Source organism: Physella acuta, unplaced genomic scaffold (genome assembly GCF_028476545.2).
Source record: "Physella acuta isolate Inbredline_101_S28 unplaced genomic scaffold, ASM2847654v3 ptg000061l, whole genome shotgun sequence".
In the NCBI taxonomy this organism is placed as follows: Eukaryota; Metazoa; Mollusca; class Gastropoda; family Physidae; genus Physella; species Physella acuta.
Genome location: NW_026731581.1, coordinates 851,558 through 873,126, shown reverse-complemented (window position 1 = coordinate 873,126; position 21,569 = coordinate 851,558). Strand labels below are relative to the sequence as shown.

Genomic DNA, 21,569 nt, shown 5'->3' with positions numbered 1-21,569 from the left:
AGTCTGTCAATAATATTGTTAGATGTAGCCTTGTTTTCTCTAAAGTTAGCAAATTTACGTCATAGTGTCACCCCAACTCCTTTGTAATATTTTTTTATTTGTACTTAAAAGACTATATAACTTTAATTAATTATTAACTGAACTGTCATAAAAAGCATTTTTCTTCTGTAAAATTAGCATTTTTTTCCCGTTGGTGTCCACCCCCTAAATGGTGTCACCCGGTGCGGCCCGCACCCCTCTGTTAAGGAGGGCATTTAACCTTGCCCCAACAACTACTATCCAAGCCTGCTTTATTCATTAACTCAGTTTTAGAAAACAAGGTCATACGTCTAAGAATGCACGGTAACGAATTGAAATCCCTTTAAAGTATTTCGTCAACCTTCCAAGGCCACAGCAACGCGCGGGATGGGTACGCTAGCTACTATACAAAGTTAGTTGCGATAAAGCGTCAAAACAGAGCTATCAAAGTTTTATGGGCATTGTTGAAATCTATTTTTATTTTAAATAGATTTGTATATATTTACTTTAAAAGCCGTTAAAAATGGTATTGAAAGCCAGATAATGACCCAATATCATATGGGATCATGTACAAAGAATGTCAACTTCATTAAGGCCGATCCTCCCTCCTTCCTTCTTATCTACCGCCACACCTCGTCACAAAAAGCGAGGCCCAAAAAGATTACCATCGGCTTTTTACTTCTTATTCAAATTTGAGTAAATATCATTCTTAAAGAAGCACAAGACATGATGGGATCACAGCTGACAGCTGGTTTTAAAATATTTTATTTGATATTGTTTAAGCATGTTTTTCCTATGAAAGGTTGCTGTAGATTTTCAAGTGATGGATTGTTGTCACTGCGTAATCAAGTGAACGGAATAAAAGTGCGATTACAATATACAAGAAAGCTGATTGCTTAATTTGTTTGTACATTGTAGTAGATTTTGCTTTTTATTAGCTTTTTTTGGTTGCTTCAAATCCTTAACATTCAATAAAAGCCCCTCATTGTGACTATATTCACCCAATTTCTCACCGTGCATTGCTTTGTAATACATGCGTTTTTAACTTCGAAATGATTGAGAAAATAATTATCGTCAATATTCGTTATTAAAACATATTATTACATTTTTAACAACTATTTTAAAATGTAAACCCCCCCTCGCCTAGCTCCTCCTCCCATGTATCGACGGACCCTATATAAAAGTCATGTATTTGGTCAAATTGTTACTTTCTTTTGCTCAAACATCTTTACAATAAGGCTAACTTTTTGCGTAGGAATTACAGGTGATTTTGTTATTGCATTTTTTTCTTTGGATGCATTGATCTGGGAATCTATAGTCGAGGGCACATCTTGCAGATGGTGAGGCATATTTTCTAGCTTCAGTGTTTGTTGCTCATTTCTCAGTTTTATTGTTGCTTTATCTATGTTGATAGGTCGTTGTTCATTTCTCAATTGAGTAGGATGAGTAGTAGCAAAATTGTGAATAGTTTCCGGCGATTTGTTACTTTCAAGTTCTTGAATCCTACTTAAAACATACTGGTGATTAATGATGTCATGCTGTGCACGTGCTGGTGTTTGATTGTTGTGTACCGAGGTAGAAGAAGGCAGAGACTGAGGCTTGTACCAGTTCAAACTAGCTTGGCTGGAGTTGGATTGACTTGGCTCTCGGTTAAAATCTTTATCCGGTTTTTGTTTTTCTACCGGGATTTCTAGCGACGCTTTTTTAGACTGAGAAGTAGACCGTAAATGCTGTTCCAAAGACAAGTTCCCTTTGTTGCTCTTTGTGTTAATTAGAGACGCAAGTTTATGTGTTTCTGGACATAACGGTTGTCCTCTTAATGTGCCTTCTGAGGGTTCAGGTTTTGTTTCTTCACTAGCTATCTTCGTCACACCTTTAGACTTTTTTTCTAATGTGGATCTGTGTAAGAAAAGTTTTTGGCGTTTGCGTATTTGGGTTCTTCGTACTTTTTTATCAGATCTAGGTTCAATATTTGAAATTGTTCCGGCCGAAATTAAAGGATTGTCAAAAGACTTAGTTGGCAAAGATGTGTGTGTGTAATTTCTCCTTAACTGATCAATATTGCATTTACAGTCGTGATCTGAATGAACGCTGGCATTTTTTAGACACATTGATTGCTCCAGATTTCCTTCTTCGGCAGTCAGGGCTATGTTAAATGTCTGGTTCCATTGAGGTTGTTTGAAAAAAGCATCAAAATAAGATTGCTGTTCCATTGGAGTTCCACATCCACTCATATTAAAAGTACTCACGTACTCGTGAGAGCTTCCGCTTTTGTTTGCACCTGCTTCCCCCGCATCCGCTCCCCTTTCTTTGTTTTCTCTCGTCGAAATTAGTTTTTGCTTTATGTTTTTCGCTGTGTCCATATTAAATTTCTTATTGTGGTTTTTATTAGGATAAAACAAAACCGATTCTTTACAGCATGAATGGACTTGATCTCGAGCTGGCGAAGAGACTTGTGTTGACTTTAGATTGAAACTTGAGTGACAATGTTTTGTTACTTTATCTAATTCTATGTTGACAGTATTTCCATCTAAATTATTTTCTTGCTTGAAAAGGTGATCCGTTTTTATAGTCTGTGACCTGGTATTATCGTTGTATTGTTTATCGTTGATCATATCAATTTGTTCATGTCGACATGGGATTAAAGCAACTTTATAGTTTGGGGTTGTTGATTCGAAGTTCAAAAATATTTCTTCTGTTTCCAAATGATCGCTTCCTACCCAGCTGAGTACGATGGAACTAGAACTACTTGAGGACAGACTCGTATGAATTCGTTTCTCTACCTCACCTGTTAGTGTGATATCATTTTCAGCGTTAATTTTATCTATTGCCGACTGGCTCAAAAACATGTCCGATATTCGAATATCTGGATCTACGTCTTTTTTTTCTGTTGCGTTCTTTGTTATCTTTGAAAAGTTTAAATGTATGCAATCATTATAAAGTTCATGTTCACTAAATTTGATGTCATTAGTTTCAGGTAAAACCAAAGAAGTAAGGGGGGACTTTTTAATTATCGTTTTTTTTGGTTGCTTCAAATTCTCAACATTCAATAAAAGACCCTCACGGTGGCTATATTCGCCTAATTTCTCATTAAGCGCATTGCTTTGTAAATCGCAACTAGAATTAGCGAAACACTTGTGATTTAAAGGTTTTGCTTCAGAGCTTTGTACTTGAATTTTACACACATTCTTCTTTGAAATATGGGAGGTGGACTTGATATTAATTTGATCCGATGACTTGGACAAGATACTGGATTGGATGGAGGGATTTCTTCGGCGTGTAGATTTATTTTTAATGACATGACTACCTTCTTCTAACACCGCTTGAAGCTTCTCTTCCTCCTCACTTGACTGAGTCGCTATAGTTGATGGCTTAGACAAAGATTTTGAAACCTTATTAAAAAGCGGGTTAAAACACCCATTATCATCGATCTTTTGAAGATATTCCTCGAGCTTTGAAAGACGCTTTTCACCCCCTGTGTTAGAGTGTCCAAGATGGATATCTTGATAAAAGCTTTTTGTGTTGGCCAATTGATTGGGAAAACTGCCATTGTTTTCTCTATGCAGCTGACTTTCGTTTGATGAAGGATCCATAACAGAACTTTGGATTCGCCGAACTTTACGGAATGTTTTGCTAAAACTGCTTTTCTTTCTAGGAAATAATGTATTTGTAACGGATTGGTTTTTTACTTTAGGGAGGTCAATGTTTGTTAAGGCTGTGTTAAGTATAGTCTCTAAATCTTCTGTTTTCACTTCCTGCTCCACACTTCTTCCTCCGTCTACAATCTTCTGTTTGTCTAACACATTTTCCGACATGGCACGTTTCAACTGAATTCTGTTCTTTAATTTATCATTTAAAATAAGATTTCCACTGTGAAACTGTTTTAAATTATGTCTTGTTTTCATCAATGAATCCTTGAGCTCTTTATATATTCTTGGATTATTTTGACTCATCCTTCTGATTTCAATATCACGAAACTGTTCGCGTTTCATACAATTAAGAGAATCATCTGAAGTCTCGTACTCACTGAAAGTCTCAAGACAGTTTTTTACACTAGTTGAAGTTCCATTACGTGCTTCAGTATTCTTTGAATGTTTTAGTGTTTCCTGGGAAATTTCGTTAGAAAGTGTTCCATCAAAATGCACCACAGATTTAATACTTTTGGTGTCCTCCACAATGTGTTGGGTTTCTGATTTACTGATGTCGTTTTCCTTACGCAAATTGCTCTGATCAGCTTCTTGATGCATTTTTTTTTGCTCATTTTCAACTTTGATCTTACTTTGAATACAGCTTAACGAACTATTTTGCTGTGTATCTTTAAGTTTAGTCTGTTGTACTTTATTTTCAACCTGTATGTTTTCTTCATTAACTTGGAATTTAGACTTTTTTTCATTATCTCCAAGTGTTGCCTGTTGTTTAGCATCTTCAACGTATGTATTTCTCTGGGTGGCAATTGGTAGGTCTATACCATTATCTAATGTGATGGCGGAATCACCGGCAATAAAAGTGGCGTGACGCTTGAGGGCAGTGTTGGTCAGAGTTGTAAGAGGCGTCTTGGTATATTGTTTTAGAGAAATGCCAGTGTTTAGTTGACCCTTGTCGTTCTTAATACTGTCACAACCACTAGCCATTTGACATGTTTCACGTGCTTGATTCATGTCAATTAAAGCTCCCTGGCCATTAGTAATACCAGTATTGACACAATTCTGCTGTAACCAAGGTAGTCTATTCATTGCCCCGTGTTTGCTTTCCTTCTTAAAACAGTTACTTTCTAAATCATGATCAAACTCATTTTTTCCACTTGCATCAACATGTTTATCTACAGTATTTAAATGGCTCTGCTCTTGATGTTGATCAAACAAACTGATTTGACTGTCATTTGTTTTTATTTGACGGGAATTAAGTGGATTCCCACAATCGTGAATTAATTGTAAATCTGAATTCAATGGCGTCAAGTGGTCATGACTTTGATGTTGATCTACGCTCCATGTCTTTAAAGGCTTGTAGATTTGATGTGTCCCAGGTAACGTACTGGCAATCAGGAAAGGAGGCAATATATTGTGATTCAATTCTGTTTCTTGGGTGTCTAAGTTTTGTTCTGACATAGGCAAGTCGGCTGCTAGATTACATGCACCCACAACTTGATCTGAGTACTCACTGCTAGTTTTGCCCTCAGCATCAAAGGTTAAGTGCGAGTTGCTTCTAGAACTCGAGCCATTGGTGAAAGATGTGACCTGTATTGTTGTCTGAACACTGGAGGTTAGAATCAACACATCATGCTTAGATAATGACACGTGTCCTGTAGAGGATTGAGCCAGCACTATCGGAGCGTTAGTAACGTGAGGGAATGGCCTAGTTTGGTCATGTATAGATAGAAAATTTTGAAGAGAATCAGAAGCATTTAATTCTTTTAACCTGTTATAATCCTCTTGGGAATGAAGTACTGGATACAAAATTTCATCTCTATCTTTTGTCACCACGTGTGTTGCTTTCTTATTACTGTTTTGTAATTCGCTACTGTTCATAAAATAATTGACCAGACATGCATTGGACTCTTTGAAAATATTTCTTTTAAACTCATCACTTGGACCAATTGCTTGTTTAGAAGTGGCTAGTTTTATGTCACATCCATCGTTAGATAAACAGTTAGATTTTGACGAATCTTCTGATTTGGCATGATCTTTATTCACCATTTGGTGTTTGTCGCCATTAGTTGGATCAACTCTGAACAGTGCAGCCAAGTCATCGGACAGACTTGAGTCGGTACCAGTATGTAGAACAGCTTCGTTGGAGAAAGCAGATATACCACGAGGTCCTTTTGTAGTATCTTTGATGTCATCTCTGTTGCATGCTTCAACCAGCCAGTCTTTAAGTACTAATACCTGTTGGCGCGAGCTTTTCAAACGATCTTTGTAATCGCCAACTACAAGTGAGAAGCTTGGCTCCGACTCTAATGTACAGTAGCCAGATATGGGCGACTGACTGACGTGTTGGAAGCTCTTCTCATTAGAAACCAGTTCAGGTTCATTCTCTCCGACATCGCAGTTTGAAAAGCCGGTTGTGTTCTTTCTATTGCTATCAGTCAAATCTTTTACACGTGTTGCTTTAGGACTCGATGTCAAAGTACACGTCTCATTTGCAGAATCATCTTCAACGCTGTTATTTTTTGCCGCCATTCCTGTTAAAATACATGCTCTTTTTATTGAACAGCTGTCGAGTGTTTCTTTATTTCTAGAGCTTTGAGCAAGTATTTGGTTAGATTCGAAGGTTGTTTTACTTTGTACCGCATCAGGTTGTGATCTTGCTTTTTCACAGTGGTTACATGTCTCTTTTATGGCTAAAACGTGAACTTGCCTGTCAACGGGCCGACTTTTCTTCGATACTGGCTGATCTGTGTAGGCTGTTTGAGTCATGACAAGTTGGGTATCGCTGGCAGAGAATCCTGGATGGACATAACCTCTGTTTGTACTTGATAACATGCAGGTAACTTTTGAGCCCGATAGTGTTTTATCTTGTTTGTTGAATAAAATTCGATTGTTTGGATCTTTACATTCGGCTTGGGTTAAAAGTTCTTCTTTATTGTGCATTTGCGCAATGAAAGGATGACATTTGTTAAATTGAACACATTTTTTAAGGCACGGCGACAAGTTATGGCTTATAGCTGTCTCTTCAGGGCACAACAAGTTATGGCTTATAGCTGTCTCTTCAGGGCACAACAAGTTATGGCTTATAGCTGTCTCTTCAGGGCACAACAAGTTATGGCTTATAGCTGTCTCTTCAGGGCAAGGCGACATGTTATGACTTACAGCTGTCTCTTCAGGACACAAGTTATGGCTTATAGCTGTCTCTCCAGGACAAGGCGACATGTTATGGCTTATAGCTGTCTCTCCAGGACAAGGCGACATGTTATGGCTTATAGCTGTCTCTTCAGGGCAAGGCGATATGTTATGGCTTATAGCTGTCTCTACAGGGCAAGGCGAAATGTTATGGCTTATAGCTGTCTCTTCAGGGCACAACAAGTTATGGCTTATAGCTGTCTCTACAGGGCAAGGCGAAATGTTATGACTTATAGCTGTCTCTTCAGGGCAAGGCGAAATGTTATGGCTTATAGCTGTCTCTCCAGGACAAGGCGACATGTTATGGCTTATAGCTGTCTCTACAGGACAAGGCGACATGTTATGGCTTATAGCTGTCTCTACAGGGCAAGGCGAAATGTTATGGCTTATAGCTGTCTCTACAGAGCATGGCGACAAGTTATGGCTTGGAGCTGTATCTTCAGGATACGACGAAAGGTTATGGCTTGTCTCGGTGACATTGCGAAGCTGTATTTTACTGTGACGTTTGATGCGATTGATCAGTTCCTGAAGACTGTTTTCTACCTGAAAAAAACGAGAATTGCTATTAGGACCGATTAGCTTAGAGCAATTAAAAACGTTCCTTTTTGTGCACGGTTTGAGCTTTCGATGGAATTTCTCGTCTGTCATTCTGACGGCCACCATTTCTGGAATCCTATCATTTTCTGTTGACTTGGCTTCCTTGCAATTAAGAAAACTTTCCCCGCAATTCTTAATACTGTGCTTATCTTGTTTATTGCTCTTTCTTTTCACACATTGTTTATTATCATTCTGATGAGTAACTTTTTTGCTGATGTTGACACGGCTGGAGTTAGCAATCGTTGGCTTACATAAATGTTGGTCATTAGGTTGATCACTCACGCCACTGTCACAACGAGTGGTACTGGGTTTGACATTAGGTAAAATTGTTTTCTCTTTAGCTGTGCTTTGAGTAGTTATTGCCTGTGATTTGGACTTTTCCAAACGCCTAGACTGGCTTGGCTTTTGAAGCCTTGAAATGGAAGCCTTAATTATCTTTTGTCTTTCGGTCAGCGGCTTGTCATATGATTTGCTGTCAACATCGCCGGTTAGCCGAAGTTTCGCTAGGTCAAGGGACTTCTGTCTCCAATTAAGCCTTTTTTCACTTTTCATATGCTCTGTATTACTAAAAGATTTTTGTCTTAAAAGTAATGTTGAGGATTGAAAAGGATTTCTTTGGCACATTTTCTTCTCTGTCTGCGCCATGCTAGTATTTACCATTTCTTTGTTTTTTTTAATGAGGATCTGCAAACGTTTTTGAAATTTGGATGTGCCTTTCCAACTGATACTGACATTGTTTGTTTCTTGTGATTTATGCTGAAGCGTGTAGCTAGCGTCATCCGTTAATTTATTAGTACCGAATTCATTTTTCTCTGACATAACTAGTGCAATCTGAGATTTGTCTTCGTTGACAGATTGTTTTGCTATTACACGACTAGAAGCTGAATCGAAATTTATTTCTTCTTGAGGAGGAGATAGTATCGATTTTTTAATTGAATCGAGTACACCCACCTTACATGAAAGGCTGTCGTTTGATGTCTGAGCAGAGTAGTTTTGTGCTGGTGTCTGAACAATTGTCTTAGAAGTTGGCATTTGTTTCTTTATATCTCGAGACTTCGGGCTTTTGAGTACTGCTTTAGCCTTTTCCAACAGAGATAATAAATCCGAGCTGGGTGTTCTAGAAACAACAAGTGGCGCTGTATTTTGTTCTCTCATACTTGGACAATGCGGCGTTGTATTTTGTTCTTTCATACTTGGACAATGTGGCGCTGTATTTTGTTCTTTCATACTTGGACAATGTGGCGTTGTATTTTGTTCTTTCATACTTGGACAATGTGGCGTTGTATTTTGTTCTTTCATACTTGTACAATGTGGCGCTGTATTTTGTTCTTTCATACTTGTACAATGTGGCGCTGTATTTTGTTCTTTCATACTTGGACAATGTGGCGCTGTATTTTGTTCTTTCATACTTGGACAATGTGGCGCTGTATTTTGTTCTCTCATACTTGGACAATGCATAAGAAAATCTGATTCCCTCCCCTCACTGATTTGTACCTCCAATGGCGCAGGATCTCTGGAAGTTATATTAGATAGTGATGTAAACATAGCATTGCCATCACTCGCGATGTTTGTAATGTTAAAACTTAACGATTTATTCACTTCCGGCCTGGTTGTTGAGTCCAGTTTCCATTGATTTGATTCAGCCGGTGAAGTTTGTTTTTCTTTGCTATTGCAAGCTGCTAATTCCAAATTGCTAAGAAGTGTGGCATCACGAGGATATATGACAGCTTGCATTTTCTGATAGGAGTTGGGTCGTATTGGGCTAGCTATCGAATGTGTGTGGCTTTGTTTAGACTTCACAGGGCTAACTTGAGATAGTAAAGGGATAACTTTAGGTAGTGCATGGCTAACATTAGATGGTTCAGAGCTTGCTTTAGATGGTGTATGGCTTTTAGACTGAACAGGATTGACGGTAGATGGTGTAGTAATAACTTTAGTTGGTGTAAGGCTGAATTTATACTGAACAGGACTAACTTTAAACTGTGCACGGTTGGCGTTAGATGGTGCAGGACTAGGGTTAGATGGTGAAGGATTAATTTTAGACTGTGTAGGACTAACTATAGACTTTGCAGGGCTAATGTTAGATGATGCAGGACTAACTTTAGACTGAACAGGACTAACTTCTACCCTGCGAGCGAAAATTGTATTGTTGCCTCCATTACGCCGCAGAGTACCAGATAGACAATGTATTTTCCTCTGAAATTCATTGTGTTCTATGACACTTTTGCTCGGAGATTTCTTGTGGGTTATTGTTTCTTCGCTATTTTCTTGCTGCATTTTGGACTCATCAGAACTGAGATGATCTTGTAAAAGAACGTTGGCAGAGCTCGCGTTTTCTTGGCCCTCACTCTCCATGCTCACACACAGTTCTTGTTGCGCGCAATGTAAAAAGCTTGGTAAACGGATAGAGCTCTTTGCTAAATCAGGAACGAGGTTCTCTGAACTATATTTGTTTGTTTCTCTGGATTTTGTATTTTTTTCCGAAGGAGGAGATTTTGTTTCTAATTGTTCCAGTTGTCTTGGACTTTCCGTATCCACGAGTAATTGATCTTTACTTTTTTCTTGTACGTGTTTAATTTCTTCCTTGTCGTGGATATCTTGGGAGGATACTACGTTTGCGTATGGCTCAAACGTACTATCTTTCGTACACACATCTTTATCTTCTGATGGATGCGGCATCGGCTTGCCTTTCTTTTTGCTAACTTGCATGTCTAGATCGCGCTTCATGTTTTTTAAAACTCCTTTTTTCCATCTCCTTACATCTGCCTTTTGAACTAAATTATATCTTTTGACCTTGTTTTTAGCAACATCTGGTTTATTAGAAGAGCAAAGTTTATGGTTAGATAGCCCTAAATTGTATTTCGTAAATTCCCGTTGAACATTGTTTTTTACCTCCTCTACTTTCTCCTTTTTTTCTTTCTCTCTTTTTGAACTATCGATACTTGGTTGCATCTTCAAAACCTGGGTGCTATCTTTAGAATCAGGTTGGCTAATGAGATGGTTCAGTATTTTGCCTGCAGTTACTGGTGGAACATTTGAATTTTTAATTCCAGTTCCAATAATATAACTATGAGTCACTTCTTTTGATGATAGGGTGATAGACGGGTTGATAGAGTCTTTTTGATTAATACCTTTAGCTTGAAAATGTGAACTTGGGCTGGCCTCGTCATAAACTGTATAGGATTTTGAAGCATTAGCTTTGAAAATATAGTCGTTTTCTAATAAATGACACGTATGATTGTCGATATTGGATTTGGCTTTTACAGTTTCTTGTCGTTTTTTTTCAGCCTTTTCTATATTGTTTAAAAATGAAGACAACTTTGGAAACACATCGGCTGTCTGTCTTTTGCTTATCAACTCTGGCGCCTGGTGTTGGATCCCACAGCTTTTGTGGACAGACGTGTCTGACGATAAAGTGTATGTTGGAGGTAGATAGCTTAACTTATTTGTAGGTATTTTACATTTTAAATTGGAAATTTCGGACACATTCTCTCTATTTTTCTTTTGTTCGTCAAGCATTGCCATTTGGCTGGCTTTTCTGGCTTGAAAATCTTTACAACGAAGGGGAATCTTTGAAAATCGGCTTGTGAACAAAAGCCCTTTTTCCCATGTACCAAAATGAAGATCATTTTGTCTTTCAGCTGTTGAGACTACATAATCTTCATTGAATGTCTTCTGTAAGCTCAAACTTGTCATCTCTCTTTGATCATGAAGGGCATGCACTGGGTCATGTTGATACAAAGATAAGAGCGATTCTACCATGTGGATGCTCTCTTCGTGTCTGGACAGGTTCAATGTCCCCATTGACTTATATGGTCTCTTTACACCTCGCGGCATGTTCCCTCCATGACAAACGTTTTTATGTTCCAAGGCATACCGCAAGGTTTTATGATAATCAAGTACGCCATTAGAACCCGTTTCAGAGACCTCATTTAACATTGTTGTATCACTTGGTTTATTAATATTTTCAGTTACATTTTCTTCTTCTTTCTTTTTAGTGTTTTGATAACTAGCATCTCTTCTTGAGGTCGTAAGTCTTTTTGGTTTTAAAAAAAGAGCGTTTGGATCACTTTGATGCGAATGATCTTTAACTTTGATTTTATTAGTATGCGTGCTTTCTTTACCGTTCATTTTAGAAGTCTTTGTATTATCTTCTAGCAGTGATCGTGTATTGGTACAACCAGCAATAACACAGTCTTGTATAACTTTTTTAAGTTCCTCAACTCTGTCTTTCTTGCTATACACCCCAGCAGCACCCAGTTCAACGCTGAAGCTTTCTAAATGTTGGCTGCTCTTTTCTTTGTTTGTCTTTTTTGTATTTGTCCTGCTGAGCGGCATTTTATTGATATCTTCATATTGCAATATTCCGTTTCTTAAAGATGGTATCTTTGTAACTATTTTTCCCTGCTGTAATTGAATATGTGTGAACGCTGACCGTGCCGGAGAAAAGGACCTTTCGGCGTTTAGAATGTCTTGGGTTTCTGGATGAAATTTATCGACTGGGGATTTCATATCAGCTTTTTTTTTTATCTTTCTTGTTCTTTTTTTTGTTCTGGTAGTTCTCGACGATGTGTATTCATTTCCAGTCTCTTTCTTTTTTGTTCCTTTAGTTTTTTCACAAGGCACAATTGTATTGTCATGATCATCTGGTTTAACTAACGCATTCCTGACAACAGGGATTTCACGATTTAAAGATGAATTAGTTGCTTTAAACATATCTACCAAGAGAAATTCTGATTCATCTCCACTCTTTTCAAAGAGATCTTTTGAAGCAAATCTTTTTTGGGATTTTGAAAATATACTGCGCATTGCTGTAATAGGTTGCTCTACATTTTTAATTTGGTTTTGATCTTTAATGCGTTCGTTAGAGTATGCTTGCTTTTCCATGCTTAAATACAAAAAGTTGTCAGTCTTTCGATTGGTGAAATTCTCCTTTTTTTGCTCTTTTTTTTCGCCCATTAAGCACAGCTCCCCTTTGGTCGAGTGTACTATATGCAGTGAAGAGCCTTCGATCGTCGACCACATAGTACTAGCGGGAGAGGTAAACACTTCAGGAGCTTGCTTGGTTGGGAGAGCCTGCAGTGACATACTAGAACGGAACGGCTCTGTGTTTGATCTCTTAATATTGCTTACTCTCTCTATTTGCTCGGAAAGGCTTGTAGTTACAGCAAATGTGGGTTCATTAGTATGTTGGGAATGATTGGGTCCATTTGTGGTGTGACTGGAAGATCTCTGAGTCAACCTATCAAGAAGTGGAGCATCCGAGCACCTGTCAACACAAATACATCAGAAGAATACTAAAACAAGTTAGTAATATATCTACCTCTAATAACATCAGATAATCAATTTGAACACAGACAAACAATATTAAAATTGCGTTAAAAATTTCAAATATCCTTATTTTTAAACTTAGGTATTAAGCCGTTGAGGGAAAAATACACCGGGTGCTAAGCTGAGAATTTTTCTTGTTTTCTCTTCCACCCTGCAGTGACCGAACATGTTTTACGGTTTTATTATCATAAATTACACACGCATCGTTGTATTTTTAAACTTTGTTGAGCATTTAACGTCAGACTTACATTTATTATTTATTCTTTAATAATTCGTGTTCATATTTAATTATATAATATGAAATATATTCTATAATAAACCGGGAGTGATCTCCCCTAAACTTTCTCGAATATTCTTATATAACACTGCGGGGATTGGTAACTCGGGATATAGACATGATTTTAAAAGCTTTTATTTAACTTGCTTCCTCTGTCTGTCGTCGGTCGTAAGTCTGTCTGTCTAGATCGAAACGCCCGAGCGAAAATTCGGACACTTCTAAATGACAGAAACGGTTCAAAGTTGTCACTTTTTAGTGCATTATTACATGAAAGCTTGTTATTAAAACTTTTTTTTTTGATTTTTTAAAAATCCTCACTGTCTCGAAACGCCCGAGGAAAATTTCGGACAATTCTAACTGACAGATTTGTTTCAACGTTGGCAAGTAGGTCAAGACATGAAGACAATGCAACATGACATTACATTTGACTTAATTGCAGTGGCGTAGCTAGGATTTTTGGGCCCCTATGCAAAAATTACCAGTGGGCCCCTTCGTCAGCCGTTAGGCTACAATGGAGTTAAACGAAGAAATCAACTGCTACTCATGATAAATAAATAATATAAATATTCTGTAATTTTATATTTTATACTATATTATTATGTATTTTTAAAAATGTTACGGCCTACAGTTAATTTGTTTTTTCAAGTAATCAAATACAGTAGCGTGATTTAAGACAGGGGCAGAGGTGCGGTCCGCATTTGATGACAATATTTATACCTGACACTTTGACAAAACATTATAAAATTTATTGTCAAAGCTGTGTTGTATCCAGCTAAAATACTAAAAGATTAATGAGAGTGGGGTGAAATGCAAAATGCTGGGAATGATAGGGTGACACCTTTAGTAAACGCGTAGGGTAACACCCGACTTTTTGACGCCACTAACCAAACACAATTTTAAAAAATTGCTCATGATTTATTTAGATCTGGTTTTTTTTCATACTTTTAATTTTATAAAATGGTTAATAAGTTCATTGAGATCTACTTTAGCTGCTTTTGTATGTTTGATGCTTAGGATAGCCAAGCTACAGACCGAATGGGCATATCTACAATTTGTTTCATAATAAATAACATCATCATAATGAGCAAATAATTACATTTAAAAAGTCCATCATGAACATCAAAATCTCCTTCCCGATCTCCGTGGAATGTTAAAGAATGTTTAAACTAACTAGCGTACCCGTCCGCGTTGCTGCGATCTAGTCCCACATACTATGGTAACAAAACTATTTGTAAGGGTTTCATCAACGTGTTACCAAGTGTGTATTTTTAGTCGTGTGAACTTGTTTTTTAAAACTCTCTAATGGTGAGGTTGAATACTTTTCGGCGACCGCCTGGGTGCCAGGGGCGTCGCTGGAGTGACTGGTTACACTGCCGTAGGTAACCGGATGCAACCTTTGGTTCGTTTTATTCATCGAACGTAGAGGCCCACCGTGTCCCTAATGTAGAATAATCGTGTAATTGGTGTAAAAAATTGTCACCCGTACACCGAGGGCGTCAAAAGCAGCCCCTCTTGCAGTTTGACCATTGAATCAAGTAGTACCTTGCAGGATGCCCAATCTACGGATCTCGTGCACACAGGTAGCCGCTTGGGAACTCGGGGCACCCATCCGTTACTACTGCTGATGCGCTGGGGGACACCCCCTTCATTCGATTAAGTAATCAATGTTAGTATTTCAACGTATCCCTAGTGTATTGCGCTCATTAAAATAGGCGCCGTAGTGCTCATGCGGGAGCCTGGGACGCACAGGGTTACCCCACCGACGGGTGCCGGACACCCAATCAACGGACCCCAGGTGGAAAAATAGCCGATGGGGAACTATGGTTGGCAAACTGCACCGCCTTACTGAAAAAATATATACATTTAATGGCAGAAACCTTCCCACAAATCGGAGTTTCTTTCAGGCACGTTTTCAGAAAAAAAATGTATGGGAAAAAATACTTCCTTTGGAGTATTCTCAACGACGTTCCAAAGTTTCTTGGCGATTGGATGAAAACCAAAAACGTATAGTCTTAGTAGCGCCATATTGATTAAAGATTAATTAGATCGACTAATGAAATGTCATTAATTAAGGTAAACAAAAACACTTGCAAATGTTGGACTCAGCTGGTTGTGAAAACACTATCCATGGTAATTTTTTTTTTAATGGCTCAATTATTTGCATGGATGTTTAGTAAGATAGAATTTCGTGGAGGGCAGACAGTTTAGAGATGGGTTCAGGTCTCTGGTGTGGGGTAGGGAATTTCCCAGTTAGTTGAGGTTTGTAGCAATGCACGAAACTTTACTGATGCTGTATGCCGAATTCACAAAAGAGTCAGTTCAAGTTTATTTATAGGCTAATTCTCTCAATGGCTTGCACGACCATGTGGCAACGCCTGAAGTGATATTATTACGGATTGGCCCTGTTCGACCCCCCCCCCCACACACACACACACTGAATCCCACTACTTGTAAAGTAAGGAATGTCTAGGGGCCTTTTGATTATTTCTATAATAGAAAAGAAACTTGATTTTCATTTTCTCTTAAAACTATTTATATAAAACATATAATAAAATTGCAATGTAAAAGTTTTAATTTTTGTAAGAGGGAAAAGGGCCAACTACTCCGCACTATTATACACGAGTCATCACGTTCATTAGGTCATCATTATTCCTTTGTGGCCCCTGGGGAACAAAGGGCTGCAACTACACATTTCCAGCAGACTCGTTTTGGGCTGCTACCTTAATCTGTACCCATGTGAGCCCAACTGTTTCTGCCTCTTCCTCAACAGTTCTTTTCCATGTTTCGCTGTCTGTGTATCTATCTATCTGACAAGAACGCTCTGTCTGACAAGAACGCTCTAGAGAAAACATAAGCAAAAATTCTATCTGAGAAGAACGCTATAGAGAAAACACAAGGAAATTAAAAACATGCATAGTATTTCGAAAGACGAAGTATGACGTCGACACATTTAGCATGGAGTTGAAAATAATCTCAAGGCGGAAAGTGCACACAGTAATATAATGACGTCATTGATTATCGCGTAAACATTGAATACAAAGGAAATGTTGTCTAATCTAAATGGTTTGCGTGAAGAGTTTCTTGCATACAATTCTTCGGGTAGGGGCGAAGCCCCACCCCACGCGTAAGAACGTCTGAGCCCCCCCCCCCCCTCCCCAACTCAAAAGAACTTTCTTCATCGATACTCTATAATAAAATTACCGCCTAATTAATGTGTCTAATCTAAAAAGTGGTTTTCTTGCAATTTCTTTAATGCAATTCTTCGGGTAGTGGCTAAGCGCGACACCAGTGTTTCTTTCAGACTTTTTTCTCCCTGGAGAGGGGTGGGGGTACTTGGAATTTTCGGGGGCGGGTGTAGAATTTTCGGGGAGGGGGCGGACACTGGAAAAAGTATATAATTATATTTCGTTGAATGGGACGGTAGACATGTTTTTTTAGGGGGGGGGGGGGTGGGTGGGGGGTGGGGGTGAGTGGGGGGGGGGGGGTTTAATTTAGACTTTTTCCTCCCCGGAGAGTGGTGGGGGTACTTGAAATTTTCGGGGGCGGGTGTAGAATTTTCTGGGAGGGGGCGGACACTGGAAAAAGTATATAATTATATTTCGTTGAATGGAACAGTAGACATGTTTTTTGGGGGGTGGGGTTGGGGGGGGGGGGGTTGGGGGGGGGGGGGTTGTGTGTTTTGGGGGGGTGGGGGGTGGAGGTGGTGTGTGGGGGGGTGGGGGTGGGGGGGGGTTGGGGGTGTGGGGTGGTGTGTTTTGGGGGGGTGGGGGGTGGGGGGGGGGTTGGGGGTGTGGGGTGGTGTGTTTTGGGGGGGTGGGGGGTGGGGGGTGGAGGTGGTGTGTGGGGGGGGTGGGTTGGTTTTAGTTTAGAGAAAAGAGACAGCACTATCAACCTAGCGCCCGGTGTATCCTTCCTCAACGGGCCATTTTTCTCGTGATGCAATATGCATCATTGTTTCTGGATGCTATGTGTCGCTCTGGGTTATCCTGTTAGCACATTGCGGTAGTGTTATTGTTTCTGATACATGGGTGGTCACGAAGTGTGTTCTACCTCATTATTATTCCGTGAGTGATTAACGAACATTCAATGATTTCATTTGGTAGAGTAGGTAAACCCGTGTCCCGATAATTATGATCCAAGTGCAGGCATTGTTTACATTTAAATAACTCATTTTTAGAAAAGAAGGTCACGCGTCTAAGAACATATGATTGGTAACGCGTTGGTGAAATCCTTCTAATATATTTCATCAAACTTTCTTCTATCCCCATAGCAGGTCTTGCAATATTTTCTTTTTCTCTTCTTAACGTGTGTCCGATCCATCACCATTTACGGGCCTTGATATCCTTTTCTATTGGCTGTTGCTTTAAAATTTGCTACAGGTCTTTTTTTGTATATTTTGTCTGGCCATCTTATTTTAAGTATATACCGTAAGCATTTGTTTATGAACGACTGTAGCCTATCAGTATTTGTCTTTGAGACCCTCCAAGTCTCCGCGCCATAGAGCAATACAGCCTTGACATTTGTGTTGAAAATCACAATTTGGCTCAGGAGTGACATGGCCGTGCACCTCCACATCGGGCGCAGTGAGTTGAAGGCACATCTAGCCTTGTTGATACGGCATTTTATGTCCTCGTCTGCACCTCCGTCCTTATTGATCACGCTTCCCAGATATGTGAATGCGTTTGTTTCTCGTAAATCTTCTATATTTAGCTGTATGGGCAGGTCCTGGCTGTTATTGATTATGATGACCTCTGTTTTATTTTTATTGATTTTTAGTCCAACTTTGAAGGCTTCTTCAGATAGCCGATTTAGTTTGGCTTGTGTATGTTGATGCTTGTGAGATATTAGGCAGATGTCGTCGACAAAATCAAGATCTTCCAGCCTTTCGGTGAAACTCACTGGATTCCTTTGTCGTTTTTTGTGTGTGGTTTTTAGCATGATCCAGTCAATTGCCATCAAGAATATCATTGGCGATAGCATACATCCCTGTCTTACTCCCGTCGTCACGGTGAATGGTTTTGTTAGTTTTCCCTTGTGTATTACCTGACTGGTGGAGTCTTCATATAGTTTCTGTGTGATAGATATACATTTTTGGGTATTCCATAGTGGCTCATTAGCTTCCAGATAACACTGTCAAACGCCTTTTCGAAGTTGACAAAAGTAATGTATAGGGGGGGGGGGATTGCCACTTGAGGGACTGTTCAATAATGATGCGCAGCGTGGCAATGTGGTCAGTACATGACCTGTCTTGACGAAAACCAGCTTGTTCTTGTCTCAGCTTTTTGTCCAAGGCATCTCTAAGTCTCTCTATGATGATTCTTGTCAGCACCTTACTTGGGACTGAGAGAAACATTATCCCTCACCAGTTGTTTCACTGTGCCAGGTCTCCCATCTTTGGCAATTTTATCAGGTAGAGGATGTAGTATATCTGCTGATATGGCTGGGTCTGCTTTGAGTGCCTCTGGTGGTATGACGTCCGGGCCAGCTGCTTTGCTATTTTTCATGTACTTTATTGCTCTTATTGTTTCTAACTTTGTGGCTGGATCTGTACACACATTTAGTGGGTGATTTGCAGGTGGTATATCAGGGATGTTTGATGAGAGAGGATGGTTTAAAATCTCCTAAAAGTGCTGTACACATCTGTCTCTCTGTTCTGTATTACTTGTTTAGATATTTCCTACTTTATCCTTCACTGGTTTGTTGGGATTAATATTCTTGCCTGATAGGGTCCTGGTTACTTCATAGAGCCTCTTCATTTTTCCTTGTCGTGCTGCAGTTGTGCTGCAGTTTCTGCCTCCGCTATCATCTCTTGTATAAACTGTCTTTTGTCTTCTTTTGCGCTTTTCCATGCGATTTACTTAACAATAATGTGTTCTGAGGTTTATTTTCTCTTTTCATCCTTGCATTTGTTCATCTTCTGTTTATCTCTTTACTATCTTCAGTTTTGGCCAATGTCTCTGTTGTGATCCATTCTTTTTGTTCATTCCTTTTTCTTCCATGTTGACTTTCATAGTTCCTGTATTCCTAGCCATTTTTGCTCTACTGTTTCTTCTGCAAGACTGCAGAGTGCTTCATACCTATTTTTTTACTGCGCATTTGAAGTCTTCCTTTATTTTTTGACTCCTAAGATATGTTGTATTGAATTTAAAGTGCGGTTTATCAGCTCGATCCCTGTAGGATTTTAGTTGTGATTTTAGTATTGTAACCACGAGTTGGTGGTCTGAGGCTGCATCTGCACCTCGTTTCGCCCTAACATCCATTAAACTTCTTCTCCACTTTCTGTTTTGCCATCGGGTGACGTCCAGGTGGTCTTATGTATATCTTTATGAGAGAAAATTGTCCCCCCTAAAATTAGATCATTAAATGCGCAGAAATCAGCAAAGAGTTCCCCGTTTTCGTTTATTACGCCTGTTCCATTTTTCTCCATTGTGAGCTCCCGATCTTTATTTTCCGTTCCAACTTTGGCATTCATGTCTCCCATTACTATCTTTATATCTCTTTTTGGTGATTTGTCAATTTGAGCTTGCAGGGCGCTGTAGAAGTCCTCTTTCTCTTTATCTGTTGCAGCATTTGTGGGTGCAGAGCACAGATTTAAAGTTGTTTTCCTTCCCTTGGCATTTAAACGAGCTGCTTTGAGTCGTGGCGAGACTGGTTCCCATGCAATCAAAGCATTTGTTGCTTCTGGAGACATCATTATGGCTACACCTTGCGTGTGTTCATGATCTTTGTCCTCGTGGCCTGAGTAGATGACAGTCTCTCCCAAGACCAACCTAGTTTGGCCACTGCCATTCCATCGTGTCTGACTTAATCCTAGGAGTTTTAATTTATACCTTCTCATTTCTTTGGCGACCTTGGCTGATCTTCTTCTATCATGTAGGATTCTGATGTTCCAAGTCCCTAATCTGGCTTTACTCTTGGGCGTTAGAAGATTTGTCAGCAAACTAGCTTCCTTTAGGCTTTCACTAGTAGGCATCATGGGCTCTTCTAGAGAGGAACCTCCTCGACCAAGTTGGTGTTGGGTTTGTGTAGTTGCAGTTTCAGTAGCAGTATATTTTTTACGAGATAAGGTTGCTAGCCTTATGTTTCAACCCCCAATCTGGAGGACCAGGGTGTTAGCTTTGGTCTGATCCCTACCCGCGCAGATCTTCCCAACTTGGTTGAACCTACAAGGAGTTTACACTCCCGCTGATATAGCTCTGGGGGTGGTCAGGATACACAAGCTGCCATGCTACAACAAGGCTCTAACACCGGATGGCAGCGTTCATTAGGTGCGCAATGGTTTTTAGTATTGCAACTCTATTGTAAAGTTAAATAAACCGGGAATAACTTGGAATATAGACATGATTTTTAATTACTTAAACTTTTAAAAATAGAATAGAATCTCATTGAAAAAAGAATTGCGCACCAAGCGAACGCCAAAACAAAATGTGCATAATAGTGCGCAATATTATTAGTACTTTATAAATTTACATGTGTTTTTTGAGAAATCGGTAATAGCGTAAATTAGTACTTCCGGTCAACGGAAATTACTCAAAATTTGATAGAAGGTATAGAATTAGATCTTTTACTTACATGTGAAATTTCATTTATCTATCTAAAATAGTACTCAAGTTATAGGCTTTTGTAAAATTCAAAGTCGAAAAAGTACCACTTCCGGTTATCGGAAATCGCTCGAAAGTTGATACGGATCTACGGTTTTGATAAAATACGTATATATGACACACAGACATACGGACGAGATTGCAAAATTATGTTTTTCCGTATCAGTGAGGTGTAAAACGTCGAGATTTGTAAAAATCTCGATTTTTTTTTTGCACGATTACAAGACTTTTTCTATACTTCGTATATACAAGAAAGTAAAAAAACAAGTTAATAAAAAGTCTAGTGACAATTTAAGCGCAATTTCCTTATGTTATCCATAACAATTTTAAATCGAGATAAATCATATATTCAGCAAATAAATAATGCAACATAAGTAGTTTTAATAATTCAAAACAAAATAGAAAAAATATTTATTATTTAATAGGGTACAAAAATGACTTTTGAATTAATAAGTAAAAATAAAGACAAATATATTAACCTATATCAACGGAAATAGTTTTATTTTAACGAGTAGGCCTACACGATGCTCAGTTTAAAAAAGTAAAGTAGTAAATATCATCCTATAAATATAAACTTATTTGTTCTTAATTAATTTTTTGTTACCGAACGAAAGGATATTTTTGAAAACTTTCTTCGGCAATATTGTTCTAAATTATGGCAGGAATCGATTGGTAAATGTTTCAAGTCGCTAAGTGGTCTGGTTGCCGAGATATGGGCCAAAAACTGCATTTTTTCTAGGATTTTTGGCTATTCCGGGAAATCCAGGAAGGAATTCCGGGAATTTTTTTGGCACACAATCTTCCTCGGAACTTGCTTAACATATTTGCCTTTGGAACTAGTCCTCGATATTGCTTCGTTGAGGAGGAGATACGACTTAAAGCTGCGGACACACATCCATACATCCATCC

At 38.9% G+C, this 21,569-nt stretch overlaps 1 protein-coding gene across 2 annotated transcripts in view; it reads right to left on the bottom strand.

Annotated features, from left to right (window-relative positions):
* Positions 1-540: 540 nt before the first annotated feature.
* The window catches only part of LOC131949346 (uncharacterized), a 79,620-nt gene continuing 58,591 nt past the window's right edge, over positions 541-21,569 (bottom strand). For both annotated transcript variants that reach the window (XM_059311204.1, XM_059311211.1), the window contains exon 5: positions 541-12,720. In XM_059311204.1, the coding sequence (XP_059167187.1) occupies positions 1,215-12,720 (11,506 nt within the window). In that variant the 3' untranslated portion in view covers positions 541-1,214. The remainder of the gene's footprint in view (positions 12,721-21,569) is intronic.